At 36.8% G+C, this 25,700-nt stretch overlaps 1 protein-coding gene across 3 annotated transcripts in view; it reads right to left on the bottom strand.

The window, feature by feature from the left end:
- PSME4 (proteasome activator subunit 4) overlaps positions 1 to 25,700 on the bottom strand; it is a 106,123-nt gene that overhangs the window by 46,468 nt on the left and 33,955 nt on the right. For 2 of the 3 annotated variants that reach the window (XM_036263566.1, XM_036263567.1), the window contains exons 4-17: positions 21,167 to 21,211; positions 19,175 to 19,324; positions 17,182 to 17,245; positions 16,520 to 16,594; positions 14,826 to 14,948; positions 12,544 to 12,636; positions 11,691 to 11,956; positions 10,394 to 10,580; positions 9,588 to 9,677; positions 6,396 to 6,460; positions 5,965 to 6,115; positions 4,400 to 4,498; positions 4,114 to 4,183; positions 3,322 to 3,389 (exon numbers count right to left, since the gene is read on the bottom strand). In XM_036263566.1, the coding sequence (XP_036119459.1) occupies positions 3,322 to 3,389; positions 4,114 to 4,183; positions 4,400 to 4,498; positions 5,965 to 6,115; positions 6,396 to 6,460; positions 9,588 to 9,677; positions 10,394 to 10,580; positions 11,691 to 11,956; positions 12,544 to 12,636; positions 14,826 to 14,948; positions 16,520 to 16,594; positions 17,182 to 17,245; positions 19,175 to 19,324; positions 21,167 to 21,211 (1,546 nt within the window). Of the gene's footprint in view, positions 1 to 3,321; positions 3,390 to 4,113; positions 4,184 to 4,399; positions 4,499 to 5,964; positions 6,116 to 6,395; positions 6,461 to 9,587; positions 9,678 to 10,393; positions 10,581 to 11,690; positions 11,957 to 12,543; positions 12,637 to 14,825; positions 14,949 to 16,519; positions 16,595 to 17,181; positions 17,246 to 17,780; positions 17,798 to 19,174; positions 19,325 to 21,166; positions 21,212 to 25,700 lie in introns of those variants that run through there. The other variant, XM_036263568.1, reaches the window with a different exon arrangement.

Raw genomic sequence — 25,700 nt, forward strand, 5'->3', positions numbered from 1 at the left:
AAGTAGCAGCTCAACAATGAATGGACTACAAGTCCTTCCAGGAGTCATAGACAATGACTACTCCGGAGAAATTAAGGTTATGGTGTCATCCCCCAAAATACTAGTACTGTCATCACAGGACACAGATTTGCTCAATTGCTGCTCCTGCCTTTGATGCCCACCACAAATAGGGCAGTATCAGGACAAAGAGGTGACCAAGGCTTTGGGTCATCAGACGTTTACTGGGCAGAGGTCATATCAGCACAAAAACCCATTATGTCTCTCTGGTTAGATGGTAAGAAATTTTCAGGGCTTTTAGATACAGGGGCTGATGTCACAATAATTAAAAAGGAAGACTGGCCTACAGCCTGGCCCTTAGATGCAACTCTGACTCACCTAAAAGGAATAGGGCAAAGTCAAAACCCAGAGAGAAGTTCAAAGCTATTAACTTGGAAAGATCAGGGAGGTAACCAGGGCACCATACAACCATATGTTATAGCTGGATTGCCTATAAATCTTTGGGGTAGAGACCTCTTATCCCAATTAGGATTAATAATGGGAAGCCCGAATGCTGTTATTACTACCCAAATGTTGAAAACCAGATATCTACCAGGCCAAGGGCTGGGAAAAAATAATATGGGTATAACAGAACCCATAGAGCCCTCCCCAAAGACTGATAGGGCAGGATTAGGCCATTTTCCATAGGGGCCATTGACACTCCTGTGACCCATGCAGAAAAGATCACGTCGCTATCTGAGGAGCCGGTGTGGGTTGATCAATGGCCTCTAACTGCAGAAAAACTGATGGCTGCACAACAGCTGGTACAGGAGCAGCTTGATGCTGGCCACATTGTCCCTAGTAACTCCCCTTGGAATACGCCTATTTTTGTCATTAAAAAGAAATCTGGTAAATGGCGGCTATTGCAAGACTTAAGAGCTGTAAATAAGACTATGGCACTAATGGGAGCCTTACAGCCAGGACTGCCCTCACCTGTTGCCATACCTCTGGCTTATTTCAAAGTCATTGATGATCTAAAGGATTGTTTTTTCACGATTCCTCTGCATCCAGATGATCAGAGGCGATTTGCATTCAGCTTACCAGCTATAAATTTCAAAGCGCCTATGAAAAGATTCCAATGGCGTGTTCTGCCACAGGGAATGGCTAATAGCCCTACCCTATGCCAATCCTTTGTGGCCTCAGCCTTACAATCAGTTAGAGACAATTGGCCAAATATGTACATTATACATTACATGGATGATATCCTCATAGCCGGAAAAGAGGGGAGCGAGGTTTTGAAATGCTATGAGATGATGCGCGTTGCCTTACGAGACAAAGGCCTGGAAATAGCCCCTGACAAGGTCCAACTCGCAGACCCTTACACATATCTTGGTTTTCAAATGCGAGGGTCCCTAATTTTCTCTCAAAAATTTAAAACCCTAAATGATTTTCAAAAGTTGCAAGGGGACTAAAATCCCTAATGCATTATGGCAGATGGATGTTACTCACATCTCTGAATTTGGAAATCTTAAATATGTACATGTTATCATAGATACCTTTAGTGGATTCATTTATGCCTCCCTCCAAACTGGTGAAGCCACAAAACGTGATCAGTCACATGCTAACCACATTTACAGTTCTGGGATGCCCACAGCAATTGAAAACCGATAATGGCCCAGGCTATACAAGTTCAGCCTTCTCCGAATTTTGCAAACGCCTCAATATTCAACACATAACAGGTATACCTCACAACCCTCAGGGCCAAGGGATTGTAGAGAGAGCACATCTGTCTTTAAAGATCACCATTAATAAAATAAAAAAGGGAGAATGGTATTCCACAAGGGGGTCACCCAGAAACATTCTCTCTCATGCCTTATTTATCCTCAATTTTTTAAATTTGGACACTAATAGGCAATCTGCTGCTAATCGCTTTTGGCATACAGAAACCCAAAAACAATTTGCCTCAGTATTGTGGAAAGATCCGCTAACCAACTCTTGGCATGGCCCAGACCCAGTCCTCATCTGGGGCCGAGGTTCTGTATGCATTTACTCTAAGAAAATGAAATCTGCCAGATGGCTACCAGAGCGTTTGGTTAAACAGATTGATCAAGTTAAAGGAATAACAGATAACCATATAGATAACTCCAGGGACGAAAATTCGCCCTGAGAGGCTTTTCCTGTTTTTTCTTTATTTCAGGAATGGACCGGAATGCTGAAATCTTGCTGCAGGGATACTACTGCATCTTTGCCTGCTTGTGGAAGGAGTTTGGGGCCTCCTCCACACCCTGACGAGCTCCGGAGGGCCTTATTTGGCCCCCTATGCGACTGCCTTGCAGGAATGCTGCGGCTTAAAAGAACTTTTCGATAACCCCCTTTTGAGCGGGCTAAATGGGGTGTATCTTCTCCCTCTGTTGGGCCCCTTACTTGGCCTTTTACTGATTGTGTCACTAGGACCCTTCCTCTTCATTAAGGTGATGGCTTTCATCAAGCAGCAGATAGATGCCATTAAGATGCAACCTATACAGGTCCATTATCATAAACTTGAAATGGCTGACAGAGAAGCTCACTCTAGCTGTGAGTTAAGCTATGACTATGCCCGAGATGGCAAATAGTGAGTCTCAAAAACCTCGTCACCTTGGTGCGCTGGACTGGATAGCCAGAGACGGGCAACTGGAACTCACACGCGTCGCCAACCACCACCTAAGACGGGAACAAGGCCTTATGCTGCCTTGCTTTCCAATGACGGGTAAGGACAGGTTGGCACCGTGTGCAAGTTTCCTGACCTAAGACAGGCACAGTCCCCTCAAGGTATTTTTTTCCGGCCTTAAAATTAAAAAAAAAAGGGGGGGGGGACCTGTGGGAGACTATTTGCATGGCATCCATTTTGCAAAAATCTGCTCTGCCATCTCCTGCCCCAAGGCAGGATATCTCTGTCTGCATCTCTGCATACAATGTTTCTGCATTCCTTTAAGTAACCATTTACTCATCCAGTTATGCTCTGTTTGTCTTTTGTTCCACCTGATATTTACATGATATTTACTTGAAATTGCTTCAGGGTGGTTACCACAAACTTATTGCTTGGCAACAAATGTTCTTGTTTTTCTGCTTCTTGCCCTATATATACTGTGGATCTCCCCAGAATAAATGAGACTTGATCAGAGCCCTGTCTTGTCTCCATTTCTCGTGTCTCTTGTCCCTCCTCATCCTCACTCCCCCTCTAGAGTCCTCGTTGCTCGACCTGAGGGACGGGTCACAGTGATAAAAAAATTTTTTCAAAACAGTAAATACTAAGAGCAAGTCAATGTTTTCACAGTAATATTTTCTTATTCCAAAGATTTACAATACCTCAGACAAAAGTTGAAGATTCCATAGTAACTCCTTGTCCAGCTCTTCCTCATTTAATACATCATCATCTAAACAAGGCAAAATAGTACAGAGGGGTATAAAAATCTATGTATCCAACTAAATGAATCATTTTTAAAATATTTATATTTAAAATTTCTGATAGCTGAAAAAGTCTCTTTTACAGAAACTTTTCAATTCCTTCTTCATCAAGCTGACCTTGCTCCAGAGGATGTAAAAACTTACTTTTCAAGAAAATGAACAACGGCAACCAAATGTCTGACCATGCACATATCACAAAGTAACTGGTAATTTTATTGTTGTTAATCCTCACCCAAGGATATTTTCTCCATTGATTTTTCAGAGAGTAGGAGTGGGGGTGGGGGGAGAGGGAGAAAGGGGAGAGGAAGAGAAACACTGATCTGAGAGAAACAGATCGATTGGTTGCCTTCCACAAGACCCCAGCCAAGGCCGGGGATTGAACCTGAAACCCTGTATGTGCCCTTGACTGGGAATCAAATCAGCGACCCTTCCGTGTGCAGGCTGACACACTAACACTGGCCAGGGCATAACTGATATTTTTTATGGCACCCTCTGAATGGTTCTTATATGTATGAAAATGTTAATAAAGTAAAATTTCTAAGCTACCTGTCAACATGGTGATAGCTTATTTTGAGCAATTTCCCCCAAAACTGCAAAATCAAAATGTTGCATAGCTTAAAGGTTTTCATCAACAGAGTTCTAGAAACCAAGAAAAAATTCTATCTAAAAAAACAGAGTAACTTTATGACTTACTCGTTGTAAGCTGAGTTATAACACTGCAGCAGTGAGGAACAAACAGCTTCAAAGATTCCTCTGGGCAGCACTGAAAACATTTGTATAAATAAGTTTTTTGAAAGGTACAAACATTTAACAGTCACAAAGTATACGCTAGCACTATTTTCAGTGGCAAATAGGGCTACAAGCAGCTACTGAAAGAACTATGAATTTTAAGTATAACAAACACGTCTAAAATAATTAATCACATAAACCTGCTGGTTACCGATTCGTTAATGCATCAGTCCAAAACACGCAAACTCACCTTTACAGCAGCACGGCACATGTCTGCCACCATACGGCCTGCCACTCTTGTCTCAAATATATGGGAAATAGAAAAGTTAAATACCTTCTGAAGAGCCACCTGTTAAGATATGTAAAAAATCAAAATGTCTAATCAGCATTTTAAAGAAAATTAAACATAAAACATTTTTTTAAATGCTCAGACTACATTAAATGTAACCAAGTAGGAATTTTTAGGCATCAGAATTTATAAGGATTTGCTTAACATTTATATCTACAGTCTTTGCACAAGACCTTAACATGAACAAAACATTTGAGGCACAAGATTTTATTTGCTACAGAAACACTAAACATAAAATTACAACTCTTGGAAGCAAATACAATTGTCTTGTTGGCTAATCCTATATAACAAAATAAAATTTTTAGAATATCTAATATTTACATTTTGTCATTCTGATAACTCCAAACCTAAAAGACTTGAAGCAGTATATTTAATTTTACAATCAGGTCACAGAATTTCAATTGCTGAATGAAAGAATGAGCTCTATACATGGATTAACAGTGCTCAAAATTATAAACAACTCCCTTCAAAAGACTTCAACTAAATAAGAGATACATGTTAATTTCTTTATATTCATATAAGCTTAGTAAATATTTAACAAATTGAACAGTGATAATCTCAGACAAAGGGTGAAGAAACAGAAATGGAATTAAACTGTGGCTTGAAAGACCATATTGTATAAACAGGTATCAACCAATATCGAATGAGTGTTATGGAGATTTTTATATTTAGGATTTAATTTCTATCATGTTATGGCATAAGCAATTTCCAAACCTATTCTCCCAAATAGTATTTATTGTAAACTTTAAAACTACAGTTAATTATTGTTATTTGTAGTAGTAATGTTCTATATAGTTGCTGTGAGCACTGAATTATCAAATACTAATTTGCTAGCTAGTAAAACCATTGTTCCTAGGGAACACACAGGACTAAGTTACTAAAAGGCTCTGGGTACATTTTCATCAACTGATGAATTTTGTGTTCTGTGTTTCTATTTGAAGACACCTTATTTAATATATATATTTTTTATTCAAAACACGGAACTCAAGTCAACAGTACTATAACTCATGCCTGAACAAAGCTTATCTAAAACGTTTATTTTCTCAGACACATCACAACTCTCTTATGCTTAGAACACTAGACAGTGCTTCAGCACTATTCTTGGGCACCACTTTAAGTAGCAAAATCGTCAACAAAAAGCACAAAAATGGGAAAACCCTGGCACTAGAGACACAAAAAGAACACGTTTACAGTATGAGAGCTGAAACAAAAAGGCAGAGCGTCATCTTATTGGACCTCAACTGAAAACACGTGTGACAAGTTTTTGCCACTGCAAGTAAGCAAATTTGCAAACATGGAACATGTGAATAATGAGCATCAAAAGGATAAACTGGCAATGATATATACACTTAAAGTAGCTTACAGTTCAATTTTTAAAACATCAAATCAAATAAAATTAAAATAAATAAAACATCAAATAAAATTACAACACTAGAATTTAATTTTTTGTAGTAGTGCATTCTTACCATAAATATTTCTTTGGAACACTGAGTGAGGATTGTACTAAACGTAGAAGACAGACCTAATTCCACTAAACTCTCTAAGTGAGTCATTTTCTCCGTTTCTGTCTCTTCTCTTGTTTGTTCCAATGTGCTACTTTCTATAAGTCCAAAGCATCTAAATTATGCAAAGAAAGAAAAAAAGTGTAATTTTAGCAGCTGAAAACTGGTTTAACACTTTTGATGATGATTAGATAAACCTCTATTGTTATGACTGTTCAAGTAACAACTACTTAATTCGTACATGACTCATAAATCACCTGTCCTTTTATAATATCAGAAGCACCATCATCGGAGAGTAGTTAAATAGCAGTTGCAAAGCAGGGATAAACTAAGAGTTGCTGGGACGGTCACTGTTTTGAATTCAGATAAAGGGCAGGTCTGGGGGACATGCTTACCTGTCCATAAACTGTAAGACAAAATCCTCAAATTCAGCTGTGGCTGAACATAGTTCTCGTTCTACCTATAACGTTAATGCGGAGAAAAATTAAAAATGGCCTTTGATTTTATTTGTTTCTCTGATCTGAACTGACACAACTCAAATATGGTCTATGAGACAGATATAACACAAAATTATTATACTGGGTACTGTGAGAAACAGCATGATAATCACATATCAATTCAGAATAACTCAATCCACTACTTTCCAGGAACCAAAATAAGAATTAATGTATTTTATAAGGGCCAAGCCAGAAGTCAAGCAAACATTTTATTATCAATTACATTTTTCAAATGGTTTCTAACTTCTAACATACGCATAAAGGATTAACTGTACTTAAACATCCAAATGACAAAAGCAGTAATATGCTTGCAATAAAGAAAACAGTCTAAAAGAACCAGAGAATAATAAAAAAAAATTATCTTTATTAGATGCCAATCTCAACAGATTTATTAGTAACATAAGAAAATGAAAAACAGAAAAACCGCCTGAAATCAAGCTGAATGGAAGTCCTACAACTACGGAATTAAAAAAAAAGGCAGCTACATCCAGACTGGTAGGAGGGGCGGCGGCGCGAGGGGTGGCGGCAGCGGCACGGCGGCGGCGCGACGGGCTGGTCCCACACCCAAGTGTGGCGGATAAAAATCAGGAGGCTCCCGAGGCTGGGAAGGTCCTTCCTGAGGACTGAGGGGTCCCCGTCCCACACCAGGTGCCCCGCTCAGGTTTCCAGTGCCAGGAAGAGAATCCCCATAACTTCTGGCTGGAAAAACCAGCAGAAACTGAGGCTCAGGGAAGCTGACCTGGCTGGAGCCACAGGCAGCTCCCTAAAGGGCCCGCGCACAGACTGGTCGGACTCTCTCCCTCTAAGCTCGGAGGGGAGGCAGCTCCAGGGGCACCAGAGAAATACAGGGAGGAACTGAGCTGTTTGGCACTGGAGCGAGGGCTGGAGAGGGGGCTTTCTCGGGGACAAACGTGCTGTCAGAGGCCTTTGTTCCTTTGGTGAGCCCTTCCCTGGGGCGGCAGACAGAAGCCATATCTGGGACTCCAGCAACCTGGCTCACACTGGTAGCCCCGCCCTGCTGACTCCCTGAGGCCCCGCCCCACCCAACTTTCAGGCCCACCCAAGCTGTTGCTACTTGCTTAACCATAGGATTGGCCTGTCTTGGGTCCTGCTTCAGGTTTTTCCTAAATTCTTTCAAACGAGCAGCATCGGGTCTCAGCGAGCCCCATACCTCTCCTTAAGTAATACACAGAAACAAACACAGGAAGGCAGCAAAATGAGGATACAAAGAAACAGGTCCCAAATGAAAGAACAGAACAAAACCCCAAGAAAAGAACTAAGCGAAATGGAGATAAGCAACCTAACAGATGCTGAGTTCAAAATACTGCTTATAAGGATGCTCAATGAACTCAGTGAGGGCCTCAAGAGCATAAAAAAGTACCAGTCAGAAACGATCGCTGCACAGTTAGAAACGAAGGAGGCTTTAACTGAAATAAAGAATAATTTACATAGCTTCAATAATAGAGTACGTAAATCCAAGGAGCAAACCATCGATTTGGAATATAAGGAAGCAAAAAACGCCCAACCAGAACAGCAAAAAGAAAAAAGAATCCAAAAAAATGAGGATAGTGTAAGGAGCCTCTGGGACAACTTCAAGCGTGCCAACATTCGCATCTTGGGGGTGCCGGAAGAAGAGAGAGAACAAGAAATCGAAAACCTGTTTGAAACAATAATGGCAGAAAACTTTCCTAACTTGGTGAAGGAAACAGACATACAAGTCCAGGAAGCACAGAGAGTCCCAAACAAGATGAACCCCAAGAGGCCCACACCAAGACACATCATCATCAAAATGCAAAAGGTTCAAGACAAAGAGAGAATCCTAAAAGCAGCAAGAGAAAGGCAGCTAGTTACCTACAAGGGAGTTCCCATTAGGCTGTCAGCTGATTTCTCAAAAGAAACTTTGCAGGCCAGAAGGGAGTGGCAAGAAATATTCAGAGTGATGAAAACCAAGAACCTACAACCAAAATTACTCTATCCTGCAAAGCTGTCATTTAGAATCGGACATATAAAAACTTTCCCAGACAAGAAAAAGTTAAAGGAGTTCATCACTACCAAACCGTTATTATATGAAATGATGAAGGGTCTTTTTAAAGAAAAAGATAAAATGTAGGAACAAACAAAATGGCAATGAATACATATCTATCAACAATGGAATCTACAAACAAAATGAACAGGAAGAACAGGAACATTCTCATAGATACAGAGAATATTTTGTTGGTTGCCAGTTGGGAAAGGGGTTGGGGGAATGGATGAAAAAGGTGAAGGGATTAAGAAGCACAAATTCATTGCTAGACTGACAAACCTCAAAGGGAAAGGGGTTGGGGGGGTGGGAAGAAATAAACCAAAGAACTTATATGCATAACCAATGGACACGGACAATAGTATGGGAAAAGGTGGGAGGGGGGCGGGAGTGGGGAGGAGGGGGTCAATGGGGGAATTCTTTTAATAAAAAAATTTTAAAAAAATAAAAATAAATAAAAATAAAAAATAAATAAATAAAAAATAAAATAAAATAAAAAAAATAAAATAAAATCATCTGCAAGTCTGTTGCTACACTGTGAAAAAAAAAAAAAAAAAAAAAAAAAATGAAAAACAAAACACCACTACCTTTGCTTAACTAAACATTAAGAAGTGACAAAGAAATGGAAATACAGCAAAATAGCAATGATGACAAGGCCCTCCATTTACATCACTGTAGTCACAAGACAGTAATGTTCATTTGTTAGCACCTATCCAAACTTACTTTTAAACTAGCAAATCAGCCCTGGCCCATCTGGCTTGGCAGTTTAGAGTATAGGTCTGCAGACCAGAAAGTCCAGGTTTGGTTCTTGCTAAGGGCACGTACCTTGGTTGCAGTTTGTCCCTGCCCCGATTGGGGTTGTGTGGGTGGCAACCAGTCGATGTGTCTCTCTCACATCGATGTTTCTCTCTCTTCCCCCCCTCTCCCTCCCATTCTATCTGAAGATAAATGCAAAAATGTCCTCAGATGAGGATTCAAAAAAAAAAGTAAACTAACAAATATTGCTATGCATATACAATAAGAAGTAGAACTGAGCTAATCAATTCCTTTACTACCAAAAGCATCCTTACTTCTGTGAGGTCATTTCTTTCTTGTAATACAGATGAACAGTCTACTAAAGGCACCAGAGTGGAAAATGTTGCTATAAACTGGAATGTAATCTGTGGAAAGATGCAACAAATTAAACATTAATCATATAATTTTGGTTCAAAAACACAAGGATACCATAATCTACCCAAATAAATTATCTTGAGGGAATCCCACAACAATATTTCTAGAAATATTTTACTTAGAATGTGACAAAATGAACTAGCTGTTACTTTAGTAATACAATCACACTGTTTATTTTCATATAGTTATTTATTAGGTTTAAGCACAAAGTTCTCCAAACTTGTGTCACTGAGAAGTCACTTTGCCTCCTTCCTAAAAATGGAACCATACCTAAGGGTAAATAGTAAATGCTAATGCAAAAGCTAGAGACCAGGGAAGACGAGCAATGTTAGGAGATGTGCACATAACCAGGCCCTGGAATGCTACACCTATACCAGTGCAGGTGAATGTAAGTGGCTGAAATGATGACAAGCTATGATTTTTAATGTCTCTGCTTAGGGAAAATAGCAAATACATAATGAGCTTTAAAACATCAAATGATCATTAAATGAATATAGGTGATGGCAAGTTACTTAAGAAGGAAGATGTTACATAGATTAACTAACAGTCTACAGATCCAAACTTGGGCATCTACAAATATAATTGTTATCATTAACAAATTTTACATTGTCTATGGTCTAAAGAGTATTTGAAAGAAAAAAAATTAACAGGATGCCACTTACACAGTTATAACTTAGATATAAAACAGAATCATAAATATGCTCACCATGCATTTACTAAAGTCATTGGGATCCACCCCAGGCAACGCTCTCATCAACAGAGGTAGCATATGTGTTGGACCTTCAGGAAACCATTTGCCCCCTGACACCAAACTGCGGGCCACTCCAATTACACAGCTTAAAGTAGCTGTGAGCTGGTGAGGTTCTGTTAAAGTCTCTAGTGCAGGATATGTTCTACAGTTTAAAAAACAGAATTTTAAAAAATTTCCATCACAGATAAACCATACATGATACATTACGTATAATAAATTCATACACCACATTTTGGTTTAAAGGTTTGTAGCTGGCAGTATATTTTGAGTGAATATTTGCTCTCAAAGATAAAAGAATCACACAAATAAAGGAAAGGTGCATGTTTCCTCAACCCCCTTCCATCTCACCATCTTCCTCTATGCAAATCCCACAGTGAAAAAGAACATATACCGGCAGATTGTGCATGATTTCAACCATCTGAATCCACTTTCACATTCCAATAGGATTGCATCTAATTTAATGGTCAATGATTATTAGAATTCAGGAACACACATCACAAACTACTTCACCCTTCCCACTAAGGACCTTGGACAAATCTGATTTTATGGAATTCAACCTGTTAGAAACTTCTGGGCTCTAACACTAACTTCTACTTTTGACAGAGTTACTCACAGAGAAATCACAAAGCTCAATTTCAGGCAGCAGAGGAACAACAGAAAGCTGAAGTAATCTGCTCTCAGAGCACCTGAGGGTAGCTCTGCCTGGGCAAGCACATCGGGCCTACGTTGTGACAGTGACTTGGCAAATGGAGAACTATTTTGTTACAATTTCAACATTAAAAACAAAAGGAATGCAGTAAGGTCTACCCTGTGGAAACAATACACCTAAGATTATACCATACATGAAAATAATAAAGACAATCAAAATTTCTGTGTCACTGGTTATAAAGAAATACTAGAAATCCAAAATCACTTCACTGCCATGTTCTCAATGTTTTGTGACACTCACATTCTGATGAAAAAACAGCTCGAGCTTAATTTATGAGCAAAACATGAGTAACTACAATGTGCAAATAATACGTATTTCATCCATTTCATGTCAATTTTTTCTCTCCAATAAACCTTTATGAAGTCATCAAACATTTGGTTAAAATGTCTTGCTTCTCCTCCAGGAACAGGTAGAGCATCAAGATAGCAACACAGAAGCCACAGAAGAGGAAAAAAAACCAAGCAGAACAGGAGAGTAGAGAGAAGAGCTAACCAGAAAAACTGCAGCCACCACTGAGGCTGCAACATGTAAAGCTACACTTACCTTTCAAGTACAGGGGGTATTACTAATTCAGGTCTCATGAGTGCAAGATTCTGCAGAGCCTGGGCTGCTTCTAAACTACCAGTTTTGCTAAACATAGCCAAGAGGACAGGTTGAATAATGCATTGTACAAAGTCTGTAACATCTTGATCAGTAAGCTTATGGCTATCAGGCACAGGAGTTAACCAAGAAGGCTTCTTGTATCTTTCACGATGCAATCTCCGAACAACACTGTTTGGCAACCGCTGAAGTAGTTTCATTAACTTGTTCTGGAGACACAGGAACACAAAGTTTGAGGTAGGTTCTATCTCCCTCTCACTTAAAGATTTATAAAATAACAGCTCTTATGATCTTATTGCAAAGACCCGCACAGTACATCTAGACAGAATGAAGTACTCTTACCAATTAACTATTGATAATCATCAATACAAATATATTTCATCACACAAATACAAATATATTTCAAATATATTCAAAAAAATTTTTTCAAATAAAAAAATTTCTAGCACTACATTAGCCTTTCATTACATGAAAAGCCATTTTAACCAGACAACTTTAAAAAAAAAAAAAGGCAAATAAAACTGAAAAGATAATTCCATGCTTTGGTGGCATTTTTGTTACAATTTTGTTGCCGGAATATAGCATCTTGCCACCAATTACCACACCAGTATTATTTTAGTTTATTTATATATGTTTTATGAACACAGTAACTTAATCTGAACTTAATCATTTACATACAAACAAAGATTATGTGAAGGGCAGAAAACACATTATAGGGTTACATAACAGGTAATAGTTATATATGGCCATATCTCAAAAAATTCCAAAACTCAGAGTGATAAATGAACATACTCACCAGCCAGCGCCCATTATTTGAAGGATGGTAAAAAGATGTGATGCTGTTAAACAAACCAGTCAAGTGTTTTTGCACTAGCTTACTTGGTCCACCCTGTTCAGATAAAAGAATAAAAAGATCAGTAACTCCATTATACTGTAAATTTGGAGGGGTTATTAGGCCCAAGCCTACATGTAAATCTCTAATGTGGTTTATTCATCCTACCAACAAAAATCAATCCTACCTTTAAATAGGAGTAAAAAACATCCCCCAATGAACTTCATACATATTGGTTCAAAACATTCTACTAAAAATAAGGGCGACTTACTGAAACCAAATTAAAAAGATACTTTTCAATTTAGAATAACAGTATCTTTTATGCAATCAAATAACTCTTGTCACTAAGATTTTCATCTTAAAATAACCAAAAGTGGTAACATCAAGCATAAAAAACATTCCTTAAATGATTCAAGAAGTGAATTTCTTATTGCAGGAAATGAAGAGGTGAGATTTACATAAATGCATTCAAATGTTTTACTACTACTTCTAAATATAAATGTTCAAATGATTAGCCCAGCTGATGTGGCTCAGGGTATTGAGCATTGATCGACCCATGCACCCAGAGGTTGCCAGTTTGAATCCTGGTCAGGGCACATGCCCAGGTTGTGGGCCAAATCCTCAGGCAGGGCATGCAGGAGGCAGCCAATCGATGACCTCTTTCATCAATGTTTCTGCCTCTCTCCCTCTCACTTCCTCTCTTTCTAAAGTCAATAAAAATAAAAAAATTAAACTTATAAAAACAAAAATAATGTTCATATGGTTAAACCTGTTATATGTGAGCACATTTTGACTCAAAAAAAAAAAGTCTTAATCTATTGTCAAAACAAACAAACTAAACAACAACATAACTTAGGGGGGAAATGAGGAAAAAAGTATTCATCTTATCAAGCTGATAAAGGCCTTGAAACCTCCTATCTGCCTCAAGCTGATCTTTCAAGAAACAGCACAGACCTAAGGTGGAGTGTCAGTTACATTAGGAACCTGTCTCCCAACTGAAATGAAATCCATGTTCATGTTTCTCACTCTAGAATAGGGCAACCACCAAGAAATCATAATTCCACAGCAAAATAGCAACAAAAATTTTAAAATTCTAACATACTAAGTATCACTATTGAGTTTTATTATATTCAGTATTCATAGTGGACACAAAATGAAGCTACCAATAAGAACAACTGTGTGAGAAAGAACAGCAATAGTAATTAAATATGGCTGATACTAATCACTATCTAATTCAGTGGCTCCTAAAAAATGAGTTCTATCTCATTGCTTATGTAAGATAGTAAACACCCAAAAGTTTTTGCTTTATTGAATATCACACAGAAAATGGGTACTTTATCCTGTTTAATAATGAAATAGCAAAAACAGGGAGCTTAAATATTTTACATTTTTTATTGATTGATTTTTGAGAGGGGAGGGGAGAAGAGAGAGAAAGAGATTGATTTGTTATCCCACCTATTTATGCATTCATTGGTTGCTTCTTGTATGTGCTCTGACTGGGGATCAAACCCGCAACCTTGGTCCGAGCCAACGTTCTAAGCAACTCATACTACCCAGTCAGTGCAAAAAATCTTTTCATCTTATAATAAAATTTAAGAGCTAAACTTCTCACAACCACTGTGCCATTTCCACAGAAAAAACTAATAACACAAAACAACCAACCAAACAATAGCATAATCTGGGAGAAAATATCAAACACAGAATAGTAATTCAAGAAAGAGACAGCTATAGAAGTAATACGCATAATAATGCATAAAAATTGTTCTTCAGTCTTATTTGAAAGTTGATGTTGAAATCCAAGCATGTGGACATATTTTTACTTTCCTTCAATCTATCAGTAAAATAACTCTTCATGCTTTTCTTTTCATTAGATTACTGTAATAAGACTTGTGCTCAAACATTTACACTGATTGCATTAATACTAAGCATGTGTAGAACCCTGAGGTCTAATCCCACTTTTACCATTCTCAATTTGACTTTGGAAAAGTCCTTTTATCTATAAATCTGGTCCCTGGCTTGTAAAACTGTTACAGACATACTGAATTTCTCAAAACTCTAAAATTTAAGCTTATTTTTAAGGTCCACTGGTTATAGACATCTATAAATGGTACATTATGAGTACATTCTGGGTCTAAAAACATCAAAGAATCAAGTGACCAACTAAGCCACTAATATAAGCTTATGTGATTACTTATTAACACAAAATTTAGATGAACTATATGAAACAAATATAATGTATTACAAACCATCATAGCGGTGATCCATATTACAGCATGTCCTATATCATAAGCATTTGTTAAAAATCTTGGGACTAACACTTGACTGCTTCCCACTGGGAGGTTCAAGCTTCTCAGAATTCTTGTAAATATCTTTTTAAGAAAAAAGAATTAAACATAAATATATACAGGTATCAAATAACTTTCCTTAAATAACTTAAATGTTGTATATTAGTGTTATTGGATGTGTTCTCATATGATCAGTTTTGAAGCAAATTACATACAGTCGTCCCTAGCCACTTCACGCTTCGACTTTCGTGGCTTCACTCTATTGCGGTTTTTTATACTGTATTTGAAAAACCGTGATAGAGTGAAGCCCCAAAAGTCGAAGCACAAAGTGGCAAAGGACGACTGTATATAAATAAAGAATCCTACTTCGCGGAAATTCATTTATCGCAGTAGAGTCTGGAACTGATTAACCGATAAATGAGGGTTGACTATACTGCTTAGTAATCAGCTTTGTTCTTTAAAAATTATACAAAAATATTTATACTCTGAGGTCACAGGTACGTGGACAGAGCAACTGTATCCATGTACCCCAAAACAGACAAATGAGATATAGCAAAACATAAAAAGGCAGAATATAGATACCTAAAGTTAAACATGAAATGCTGACTCTTTTCTGTCTCTCTAAATGCACAAAAATTAATTCCCTATGCTGTCCTTCCATGCCAAGGACACATAAAATTTTAACATTGGCTTGATTCCACCCCCCTAAGAATTTGCATTTTAATCTGTCATTTAATAATGAGATTTAAAAATTTTTTTTTCTTTATTGATCTTTAGAGAGAGAGAAAGGGAGAGGGAGAGAGAGATAGAAACATCAATGAGAGAGAACATCGACTGGCCACCTCTGGCATGCCCCCCAACTGGAGATTTGGCTCACAACAAGGGCATATGCCCCGAACAGGAATTGAACCAGCAACCATTAGTGCATGGGTCAATGCTCACCCACTAGCCACAATGGCCAAGCTAATTACATTTTAATATAATTAAAAATTTATTTTAAATCTGTCATTATTAACAGATGGGGGCCCAAAGGTAGGGAAAAATTACTTCTCCTCCTTCGTTTCCACTGGCCAGCAACAGAGGAAGACAGCACAAGCAAAAGCACAAACAGATGCCTTCGGAGGGCCCCAGCCCCGCCCTGCTGTCACTGTGTACCTCAGAATCACCTGCATGACCCACTCCAGCCCTCCTCAAGTGCACAGGGGATTCTACTACAGGTGAAATAATACAGAAGATGCAATGTTAAGAACATTGCACTTAAAGAAAATTGAGCTTTTAATCTAGGGAAATATATAATGTGATCTAAAAAGTGGGGAACACTAGAATAGGAATCAAATACAATACACAAAATGTGTTGGAAGGGATGAATGTATGACACTGTGAATAATATACTTAGTACTTTCTATTTTATTCATTCTGAAACTTATAATTCATTTCCTACATAGGTAAGACAAAAATCACATATTTTTGATATCTTGATATGATTCAATTACTTTTTGAAAATAAAGGTCCACCCTGTAAATTATGTTTTTATTAATAGTCTAAAAATATTTGATGAGGTGTTAGGAATTAGCGTACAAAATATACTTCTCCTTAAAGACATAAAAGTGATGGCAGTGCTATTGTATGTAATATATTCAAATATTCTTAATTACCTTTGGTACATATGGATCCCAATCTATGTACCCTATATTATCTGTAGCCAATCGTGCAAAAAGATTTACTAGTTGCTGAAAGTAAACAAGAAAAGAAAGACAATTACTACATTTGTTGTTGTTTTTAAGTGGCACAGTCATACCCTTTATTCATCTGTTCTTTCCAGCAATCAGTATTAGCATAAATTAATATATGTTTTATGATCTCCAAATTTAAGTTCTGATTCTGGTCACCCATTTAAAATAAAAAGCAGTTGAAATGCTTACAAAAAGGAAAATGAGAGGGCATAGAGGGATAAATGGTGTTGGAAAATACATAAATAAATAATGACATAGCATTATTCACAATGCAAACAGAAAAAGAAATTTTAATCCAGTAAGCATATAGAAAACATCTACTATGTGTCCAGCACCGTGCTAGTGAGGATACAAAAGGAAACAAGCAGTCTTAGCGTTTCATGCATTTCCCATTACATTTGTATAATATATTAATAAAATCAAAATAAAGAAATGTCTACTGCTGTTAGACTACAGCAAATAAAGTTTAAAATCTGATTACAACACCGCTAATAACCAGTTCTAGGGAACTGAAGTTACTTATCAAGTGATTTCATATATTATATGAAAACTATAAAGTATAGGAGGAAAAATGGGATACTCACCCCCTCCCACTGTGGGAGATTTTGCACTGAAACCCAAAGGCCAATTAATTCATCGAACCAAAGTCTGAAGAAGAAAAATGTTGTTATGAATAGCAAGTGACTTACTGAAAATGGTTCAAAGCCAGATAGCCTTTGTGTTTTTTAATCTATTATTCTTACTAATAACTACACAACCTAGAAAAAATAATAATGAAAGTTACAAACTTACTGTCACAAAGGACTAATTTTACCTAAATATTCTCCTTCCAATTTGTTTATACTGAAAAGAATCATAATACTTCTACTTCATTGTCAAGTAATTGCTGTCCACCTGTCTAATACTATTTACACGTTTCTTCTTCCTCTTCCTGCCTTTCTCATGAAATGTTTTCCTGTTACTACCTATTCCTGTAACTCCCCCTTACTTTCTTGTCTCCAATAACCCAGTTAGTAATTATGTTATTATCTAGCACTACAGTCAATTTTCCACAAAAGAAATGAGGTACAAAGTGTTTGGTGCAATTAAATGACAATGGGGAAAACTATTTCAAATTAAAGATAATATAGGGGGGCAAGAAAATGTTGGATTATTAACCAATTTTTTTTTTTTTAATCCTCACCTGACGATATTTTTTCCATTTATCTTCAGAAAGAGTGGGAGGGAGGGAAAGGCAGGGAAAGGGGGGAGAGAGAGAGAGAGAGAGAGAGAGAGAGAGAAACACTGATGTGAGAAAGACACATCGATTGACTGCCTCCCAAATGACCCCAACCAAGGCCGGAGGTCAAATCGAAACCAAAGTAGGTGCATTTAACCAGAATCAAACCCGAGACTCTGGCCCATAGGCTGATGCTCTAACCAGTCAGGGTATTAACCAATATTTTAAGATGTCAAACTAGAAGATTTTACCATTGTTATTAAATTAAAATTAAATTGCCCTGGCTGGTTTGGCTCAGCGTTTAAAGCCTCAGCCTGCAGACCAGAATCTTGGGGTTGATTCTGGTCAAGGGCAGGTACCCTGGTTGCGATTCAATCCACAGCCCTGGTTAGGGTGGTGTGAGAGGCAACCAATCGATGTGCCTCTCTCACATCAATGTTTCTCTCTCTCTCTCAAAAAAATCAATAAAAACATACTTTAAAAAAAAAAAAATTTTCAGCTACACACGGAATTCCAGACTTACCAGAAATAAAAAGATGTGACATCTCACTATAGAAAACAGGAGAGGGGGAGGGAAACTAAGCATGAACCCACAACACAGTAGTTAATTATTATTATTCTTCCAAGTATTTTTTTCACACCTTTTTGTTTCTTAAAAGTACAGTCTAAAATTTTTTTCATTCTAGTTCCTAAAAATGGTGCAAAGACCACACACACACACACACACACACACACACACTAATAGATTATATGCCCTGGCCAGTTTGGCTCAGCGGTTAGAGCGTCAGCCCACAGACAAATGAGTCGCGGGTTGGATTCCAGTCAAGGGCACGTACCTTAGTTGCAGTTCATCCCCAGCCCTCGTCGGGGTCGTGCGGGAGGCAACCAGTCAATGTATGTGTGTGCCTCTCTCTCCCTCTCTCCCACTCTATCTGAAAATGGAAAATACCCTCCAGTGAGGATTTAAAAAAAAAAGATTATAAAAAAGACCCATGAGAAACTACGTGTAATGAAGAGTTAAAACCAAGTTTTAGGAAAACACTTTTCCTTTCCCAAAACTCTATGCAATTTAACATTTCTATCACTGCCTATTTATTGATATTTTCCAATCCTTTTTGAATATAGTATTCTTTCTCTCTATTTCTAAAATTAAAGCCCTCATCTTATTTGGCTTTGACATATAAGCGTCATTCTCTATTTACAATCTTATATACAATTGTTTTAGCCTTCACACACTTCAAGTATAATAAACATTAATGGTTGAGTTAATAAATTTTTCTTAATACTGCTTTACTTGTTTGCCTATACCTATATTTTCTGCTACATTCTAGAATTTCTCAAGACATGCAAATACTTACTTAAAACCTTTATGATGCAGTTCTGGAGGAAGGGAGGTAGGAAGAAACAGTTCAAAGTAAGTGATGGCCTTTTGCATTGTTACATCAAAAGGGCACATTAAAGGCCGCCATTCTTCTAGCATCTCAGCTGTCGCATCTGCTGGAAAATATCTAATAAAAAAAGAAGGTTTTCATGTATCTGATCATTGGCTAAAAGCTCTATATCAACACGACTTAACAAAAAAAAAAAAAAAAAGGAGGGGAATGGCTTTCATAAGATACATCACACACTGCAAATGTCATGTAAGCCTACAAGAAACACATTTTAACTCTGAACTAAATACTCAAGACACACTTAGGGTAAGGTAAATTTCTTCTTGTCTATGGAACTTAGAAAAATGCTACAAAACTCCGATAAAATACAGTTACTCAAATCACCTACAAATTTAAACATGGTTGTATTTTTTCTTCCTGTGTGCTATGTAATAGCAATAGAAAAAAATCTTATCTATATAAATGCAATCTATATAAAAAATGAATAATCGGTCAAGTACAATGAGAAAGAGAACATCAATTGCTAGGCTCACTTGGACAAACCATTTACCCTCACTGGGCCACAAAGTCCTTCTGTATAGAAGAGAGGATTAGACTAGATGATCTGGTCCTACAGGCTCTAACTGTACAATTATATAAAATGGACAGGGTGTCCTTGGGATAGAGATTTACAAAAATAAAATCTGAAGTGTGCCTGTGCGCGTGTGTGCGCGCGCGCACACACACACACACACAAAACAAAGTTAAAGGGATAAAGAGGGCCCATGTATAATTTTTCAAATACCCACTAAGGGTTTTAGAAGAACAAAAAGCATATGAGAAATTCTGATTTGGGTATGGCCAAAAAGTTAGAAAACCATTTGAAATTAGATGTACACGCCATATAATTAATCCTATTACATTGTTATACATCTGTGTTAGTTAGAATCACACTTCATTCCTTTATGTGAAAAATAAAATTACATTTCTCATAATAATTCTGTTGAGCTTATCACACATTTATGTGCTAGGTCATTGTTACACAGGTTATGATTTTAAAAGAAAAAGAACATATGCTGCCTTTAAAGACTTCACACATCAATTCCTCTTCCTAATTTTCAGAGTCATCTATTAGCCTAGTGATCCAAAATAAAAGCTTGGGTGTTCTATGAATTACCCAACAAACTAAAAACTGGGAAGTGCCTCAGTGATGATCAAGTTTTCAGTGAGGAAACACAGGCCAAGAGAGTAATTGCCTAGTATAAAACGACACTGCTTACTGGTGGCTGATGACTCAAGTTACATCTTGAGCCTCTTAAAAAGGGAGATATTTTATATCCTGAAAATACACTTTCCCAAGACTGAGCAGTAGAGTAAATCAGCATGTGACTTATAAAATAACTTTAGCTCGTATTACAGCATTAAAAAAAAAAAAGAGTTCCCTGTATCCATAGCAGGATAAGTAGTCTCAGAACAGCCTGATGAACAAGAATCAGGAAATATTTTAAGTCTGAAGAACTGGACTTTATTTAATTAATACTATCTATGCATAGTCATCTTTAAACATCAGAATATGAGATATTTAAAGTCAAATATTCTACTGAAAGAGAACATACTAGAAAAAATGTATGAACCACCTATTATTACTTAATCTTAAGCAATACCCCTAAAATGACTATTACAAAAAACATTTTTAATCTGAGTAACAATAATCTAGAATAACCTTTAAAACAAAGGTGATTATACATACATTATGGCTTTCTTAGCTTTATAATGGGTGATTGAGAACCACACCACTTAAAAATTTCTAAATCTGAAAGTTTCAGTTCAAGAAGTGTAAATGACATGTTGTGCCCAGTGACTAACAATCACAAGGTCAGAAACTATTCATACCTTTAATTTCCTCTTCAAAAGCATACTAAAGATAGGGAAATGCCCTCAGAAACAACATGAGACTTTATAAATTGAGAAGCTACTTACGGTCGGCAGCTTTTCACGAGTGTTTTGAGAACATTCTCTACAGAACTGGAGGGGAAAAACCATTTGATAAATTAGTTCAGTGTATTCTAAGAATGCACCTAATTCAATTATTAAAGACTCTAAGATATGCTCCTAAATGTAGATATTATCTGTGTACATGCAATTGTTAATCCTTCTCATTCATAGAGACAGGTTGTAAGGATTAACTACCTCCACTCCATAATCCACTCTTTCCTTCACCCTCTTTTATTCATTCTCTGCTATGAACTAAGGAGAGGAAGAGGATAACAAAGGAGGCAGTAATGACCACACTTCTCAACACATCAAGAAATATGCTCAGTGGCTGAAAACTTCAAATGCTAATTTTAAATTTTTATTAAAGTGCTTTTACATCAAAACAAACAGCAGACAAAATTTGTTGTGCTTCTATCAGCAAGTGTCAAAAACCACTTTTCTATACCCAACTGATGAGTTCTATAACCCTCCAAGGCACTTTATCACCAGCAACAATTATTTTAAAAAAACAATAGCCATCTTTTTGACCAGCTACTGAAAATGTTAGCTGAGTTAACATTAAAAGCTGAAACTTATTTTCCAACTTGTAGGTGGTTCAAGTGAATATGAAAAACAAATATTTGTATATTAATTTATAATAAACATTTCTGTTGTAATAATAGTTTAAACACACATGACCAGAATGGAATTTTTAAAATATTAACTGGACCACAGTCAAAAAAAGGTCAAATGCAAATAATTCAAACAAAGGGGGGCATTAGGTAATTCTGAAGTGGAATTAAAAAAGTGTGTGACTACTTATAGTATGATGTGCATAAGTAAAAATAAATTAAGTCCCCAAATCTCAAGAAAAGTTATGGGGGGACAGAGGTAACTTTCAGGCAGTGCTTTCAACCTGACATTTTTCATTAAGCTTCTTGAAATTTAGAAGTCTATCCAATTTTTCTGAAAGCTTAAGAACTGATCTACAAAGAAATTCCAAGGACTAACACAAACCAAACTCAGCACAAGTAATCAATGTATCATATAACCAAGAGAGACAACTATAATTTTATTACCTGAAGCAGAAATGTCCTCTTTAGTTTACAAAGTACTCAGAAAACAATTAACTGAAGAGGAAACTAGGCCAGCCTCACGAAATAATACGAATATAAAAAAGACGACCATATGGCCAGCAAGCAATCATGGAGCATTTTCTCTGATTATCAACAGACAGATTCTACCTTCCCTCATAAAAAAGCTAAGCAATTCAGAAACACAGATTTTAGGTTAAAGAACATCTAAGTTTGCCTGGTTAAAAGAAAAGTCAAACTTCTCTCCAACTACATTTAAGTCTCCCTGAAGACCGTGACTATAATTTTTTTTTTTTACTTCAGAGCATTGCCAAAGTGCTTTTAAGAAGGCTTTGTGTTCATCTATATTTAAACTTAAGAGCACAGATCTTTGGGTCTTTTAGTTTGGTCTGAAGAACTGCATTTAGAAACAAACTAGAGAACTAATAGGCAAGGTTTAAAAAGCCATCTCGTTCCAAAATAACAAATCAACTTAAACAGATTTTAAAAAGAAAATCCTAAAATGGTAAACTTTCTGTCAAAGAATATAAGCAGATCTAGAATTCTACAGTTCCTAAAGTTTGTGTTCATATTAACTTTCCATTTATGTTGTTTCTGTGGCAACTCATTTGAGAGTAATAACACAAAAAACCCTGCTATTTTCACTAGTAACTTTTATATTCTACCAACAAACTTTCATGTAATGTGAAAAATAATTCTAGAAAGCAAGTCACAAGGCTGCATAGCTATGTTTTCTCTAATTCCCTTCACTCTTCAGAAGAATAGGAGGTTAATTATAATACTTGATAGCTCTCAATTCATTCATAGAGAAGTGGGGTGTGTGGGAATGTGATTTATTTTGCTCATCTAAATAAAGTCAATTTCAACTCCTCATACATAAGGCCTGTGCCATTGGACTTATGCTCTTTATCCAGAAAAGGGTACAATCTCTCTAACCTGTGATATCTGTATAGTGACCTTTTGTGATTCTTGTAATCTCTCAAGATGAAGGAAACAATGTTTCTGTTTAAAAATAAAATAAAAGGTTAAAGCTGGATGCTACTAGACTATATTTTACTAATTTTTAGAGGGAGTGAATCATCACTAAAAACTTTTCCAATTGCTGGAAATTTATAATACTAAAGTGATAACAAATTAAAACTTTTTTTTTTATTATTTAAAGGGATTTACATACAGAAGGACTAAGTTTTGGGTGGGTTTTCTCATACCCTATTTCCTCTTATAAAGGTATGTTAAATTGAAAAGAAAGTCCGAGTATATCATTTAATGGTTCACAGCCTGGGCTTAAAGTCAGACAGATCTGAATCTGAATACCAGTCCTACTACTTACTAGTGCAATAGCCTCAGTTTTTTTCATCTATATGAGTAGTAATACCTACCTCTCATAAGGCAGTTATAAAAATTCAATGCGATAACATAAAAAAAAAGTAGTTATCTGGCTCAGAATTAATTACAGTAAGTGATAATGATAATTACTATTTCATACTTAGCCAAAATAAATTACATTTTCAGTTTCTTTAAGGACTAAATTTTTGTGCTCATTTTGTTTTTATATCTATTCTCCTACCTTTGGGTAACTATTAATTTATGATTTAGGAAATCATATCAAAATAGGAAGTTTCTCCTCCAGCTGCCACCCTACTTATTAGGGCAGAAAGTAAGCCGTTGTGCCAGTTCTTGAGCTCTTGTGCCAGAGTCAACAAATGACTCTATATCAATTTTCCTTTCTGGGCTCAATTACCTTATGATGCTATTCTTTATGATTCCCTATTATGACAATAATGAAGCAAATGCCAAATATGGAGCAGAGAGGCCTGAGGAAAGCCAAAAGCCTTAGTCTCCAGTTACTCCAATTACTAACACAGTAGAATTATACAAACTTAAATGTTATGCTTCCTACCTCCTCCCTTACCTAACAATAAGAACAATATTCACTTCTAAACCAAAGAAATGTACAGCAAATGATATGTTCAAGATGAGGGTGGTGTGGACTGCCCACAGCCAGAGTACTTTCAGTGGCACTTGACAATTCTTGCACTTTACAACAGTCATATTTGGTTTTCAATTAAAAAAGTGGGAAACTATAACCTTGGCATATTCTATATATCTTTGACTTAACCTCCTTATAACTTAATGGTAATTGCTTATACAGTATTTTTTTCTTAGGAATGTTAACACTTCATCTAAAATAACTCAATTGTATCTGCTGTCTCTAAATCTAAATAAATTCACCATCAATCGAACACTATCCATCTCTCTTCTAATCTTCTAAGATCTACTATTGCTTAGTAAATCATCAAGTAGTCTTTTTTCACAGCCACTTCACACAAATTAGGGTCAAGATAATTTTACCATAACAAAGATATAAATAAAACACAACATCTTCATCAACAATGTAGCATTAACATTGCCTTTTCATTATAATCACTTTTTTTTTTAAGTATGCATCTATGGCAAGTGTCAAGAAGTTGCTCTGCCCTGATTCATGTGGCTCAGGTGGATGGGTATCATCTGGTACACTGCAAGGTTGCCGGTTCGATCCCAGGTACAGGGTGTACAGGAGGCAACTGATCAATGTCATGCTCTCACATAGGTGTGTTTCTCTCCCTTCCTCTCTCTCTAAAAATCTATTTAAAAATCTTTAAAAAGCCCTGGGTGGTGTGACTCAGTGGCTAGAGCCCATGAACCAAAGGGTCTCGGGTTCGATTCCTGGTCAAGGGCATGTACCTGGGTTGCAGATTCAATCACCCGCCCTGGTTGGGGTCGTGTGGGAGGCAACCAATCAATTTGTCTCTCTCATATAGATGTTTCTCTCTCTCTCTCTCTCCCTCCCTCCATCCCTTTTACTCTGTCTAAAAAAATCAATGAAAAAATATCCTCAGGTGAGGATTAACCAAAAAAAAAAAAAAAAGATAGCAGTATTTTTTTTAATCTTAATAAATTTTAAAAAGAGAAGTTGTTCTAAACCTGACTACTCATGCAAAAAGAGCATGCAAAATTGCTGCCTGATCAACATGAATTAAGTAGTTTATAAAATGGCTTTAAAACAAAACAAAGTTTCCAAGTAAAGATCATTATAGTACAGAGACAACTTTTGATTTTCTTTTTAAATCATCACCCAAGAATATTTTTCTATTTATGTCAGATAGAGTGGGAAGGAGGGAGAGAGAAGGTTGGGGCAGGGGAGAGAAACACTGATTTGACAGCGACATATCAACTGGTTGCCTCCTGAACGACCCCGACTCAGGCCGGGGACCAAACTGCAACTGAGATACGTGTACTTGACTGGAATCGAACCCGCGAATCTTTGGTCCATGGGCCAATGCTCTAACGGCTCAGCCACTTTTCATTTTTAGCCCTGGCTGCTGTGGCTCAGTTGGTTGGAACTTCATCCCAACACCAAAAGGCGGTTAGTTCGATTCTCGGTAAGGGCACATATGGAGGTT

Source organism: Molossus molossus, unplaced genomic scaffold (genome assembly GCF_014108415.1).
Source record: "Molossus molossus isolate mMolMol1 unplaced genomic scaffold, mMolMol1.p scaffold_m16_p_15, whole genome shotgun sequence".
Lineage (NCBI taxonomy): Eukaryota > Metazoa > Chordata > Mammalia > Chiroptera > Molossidae > Molossus > Molossus molossus.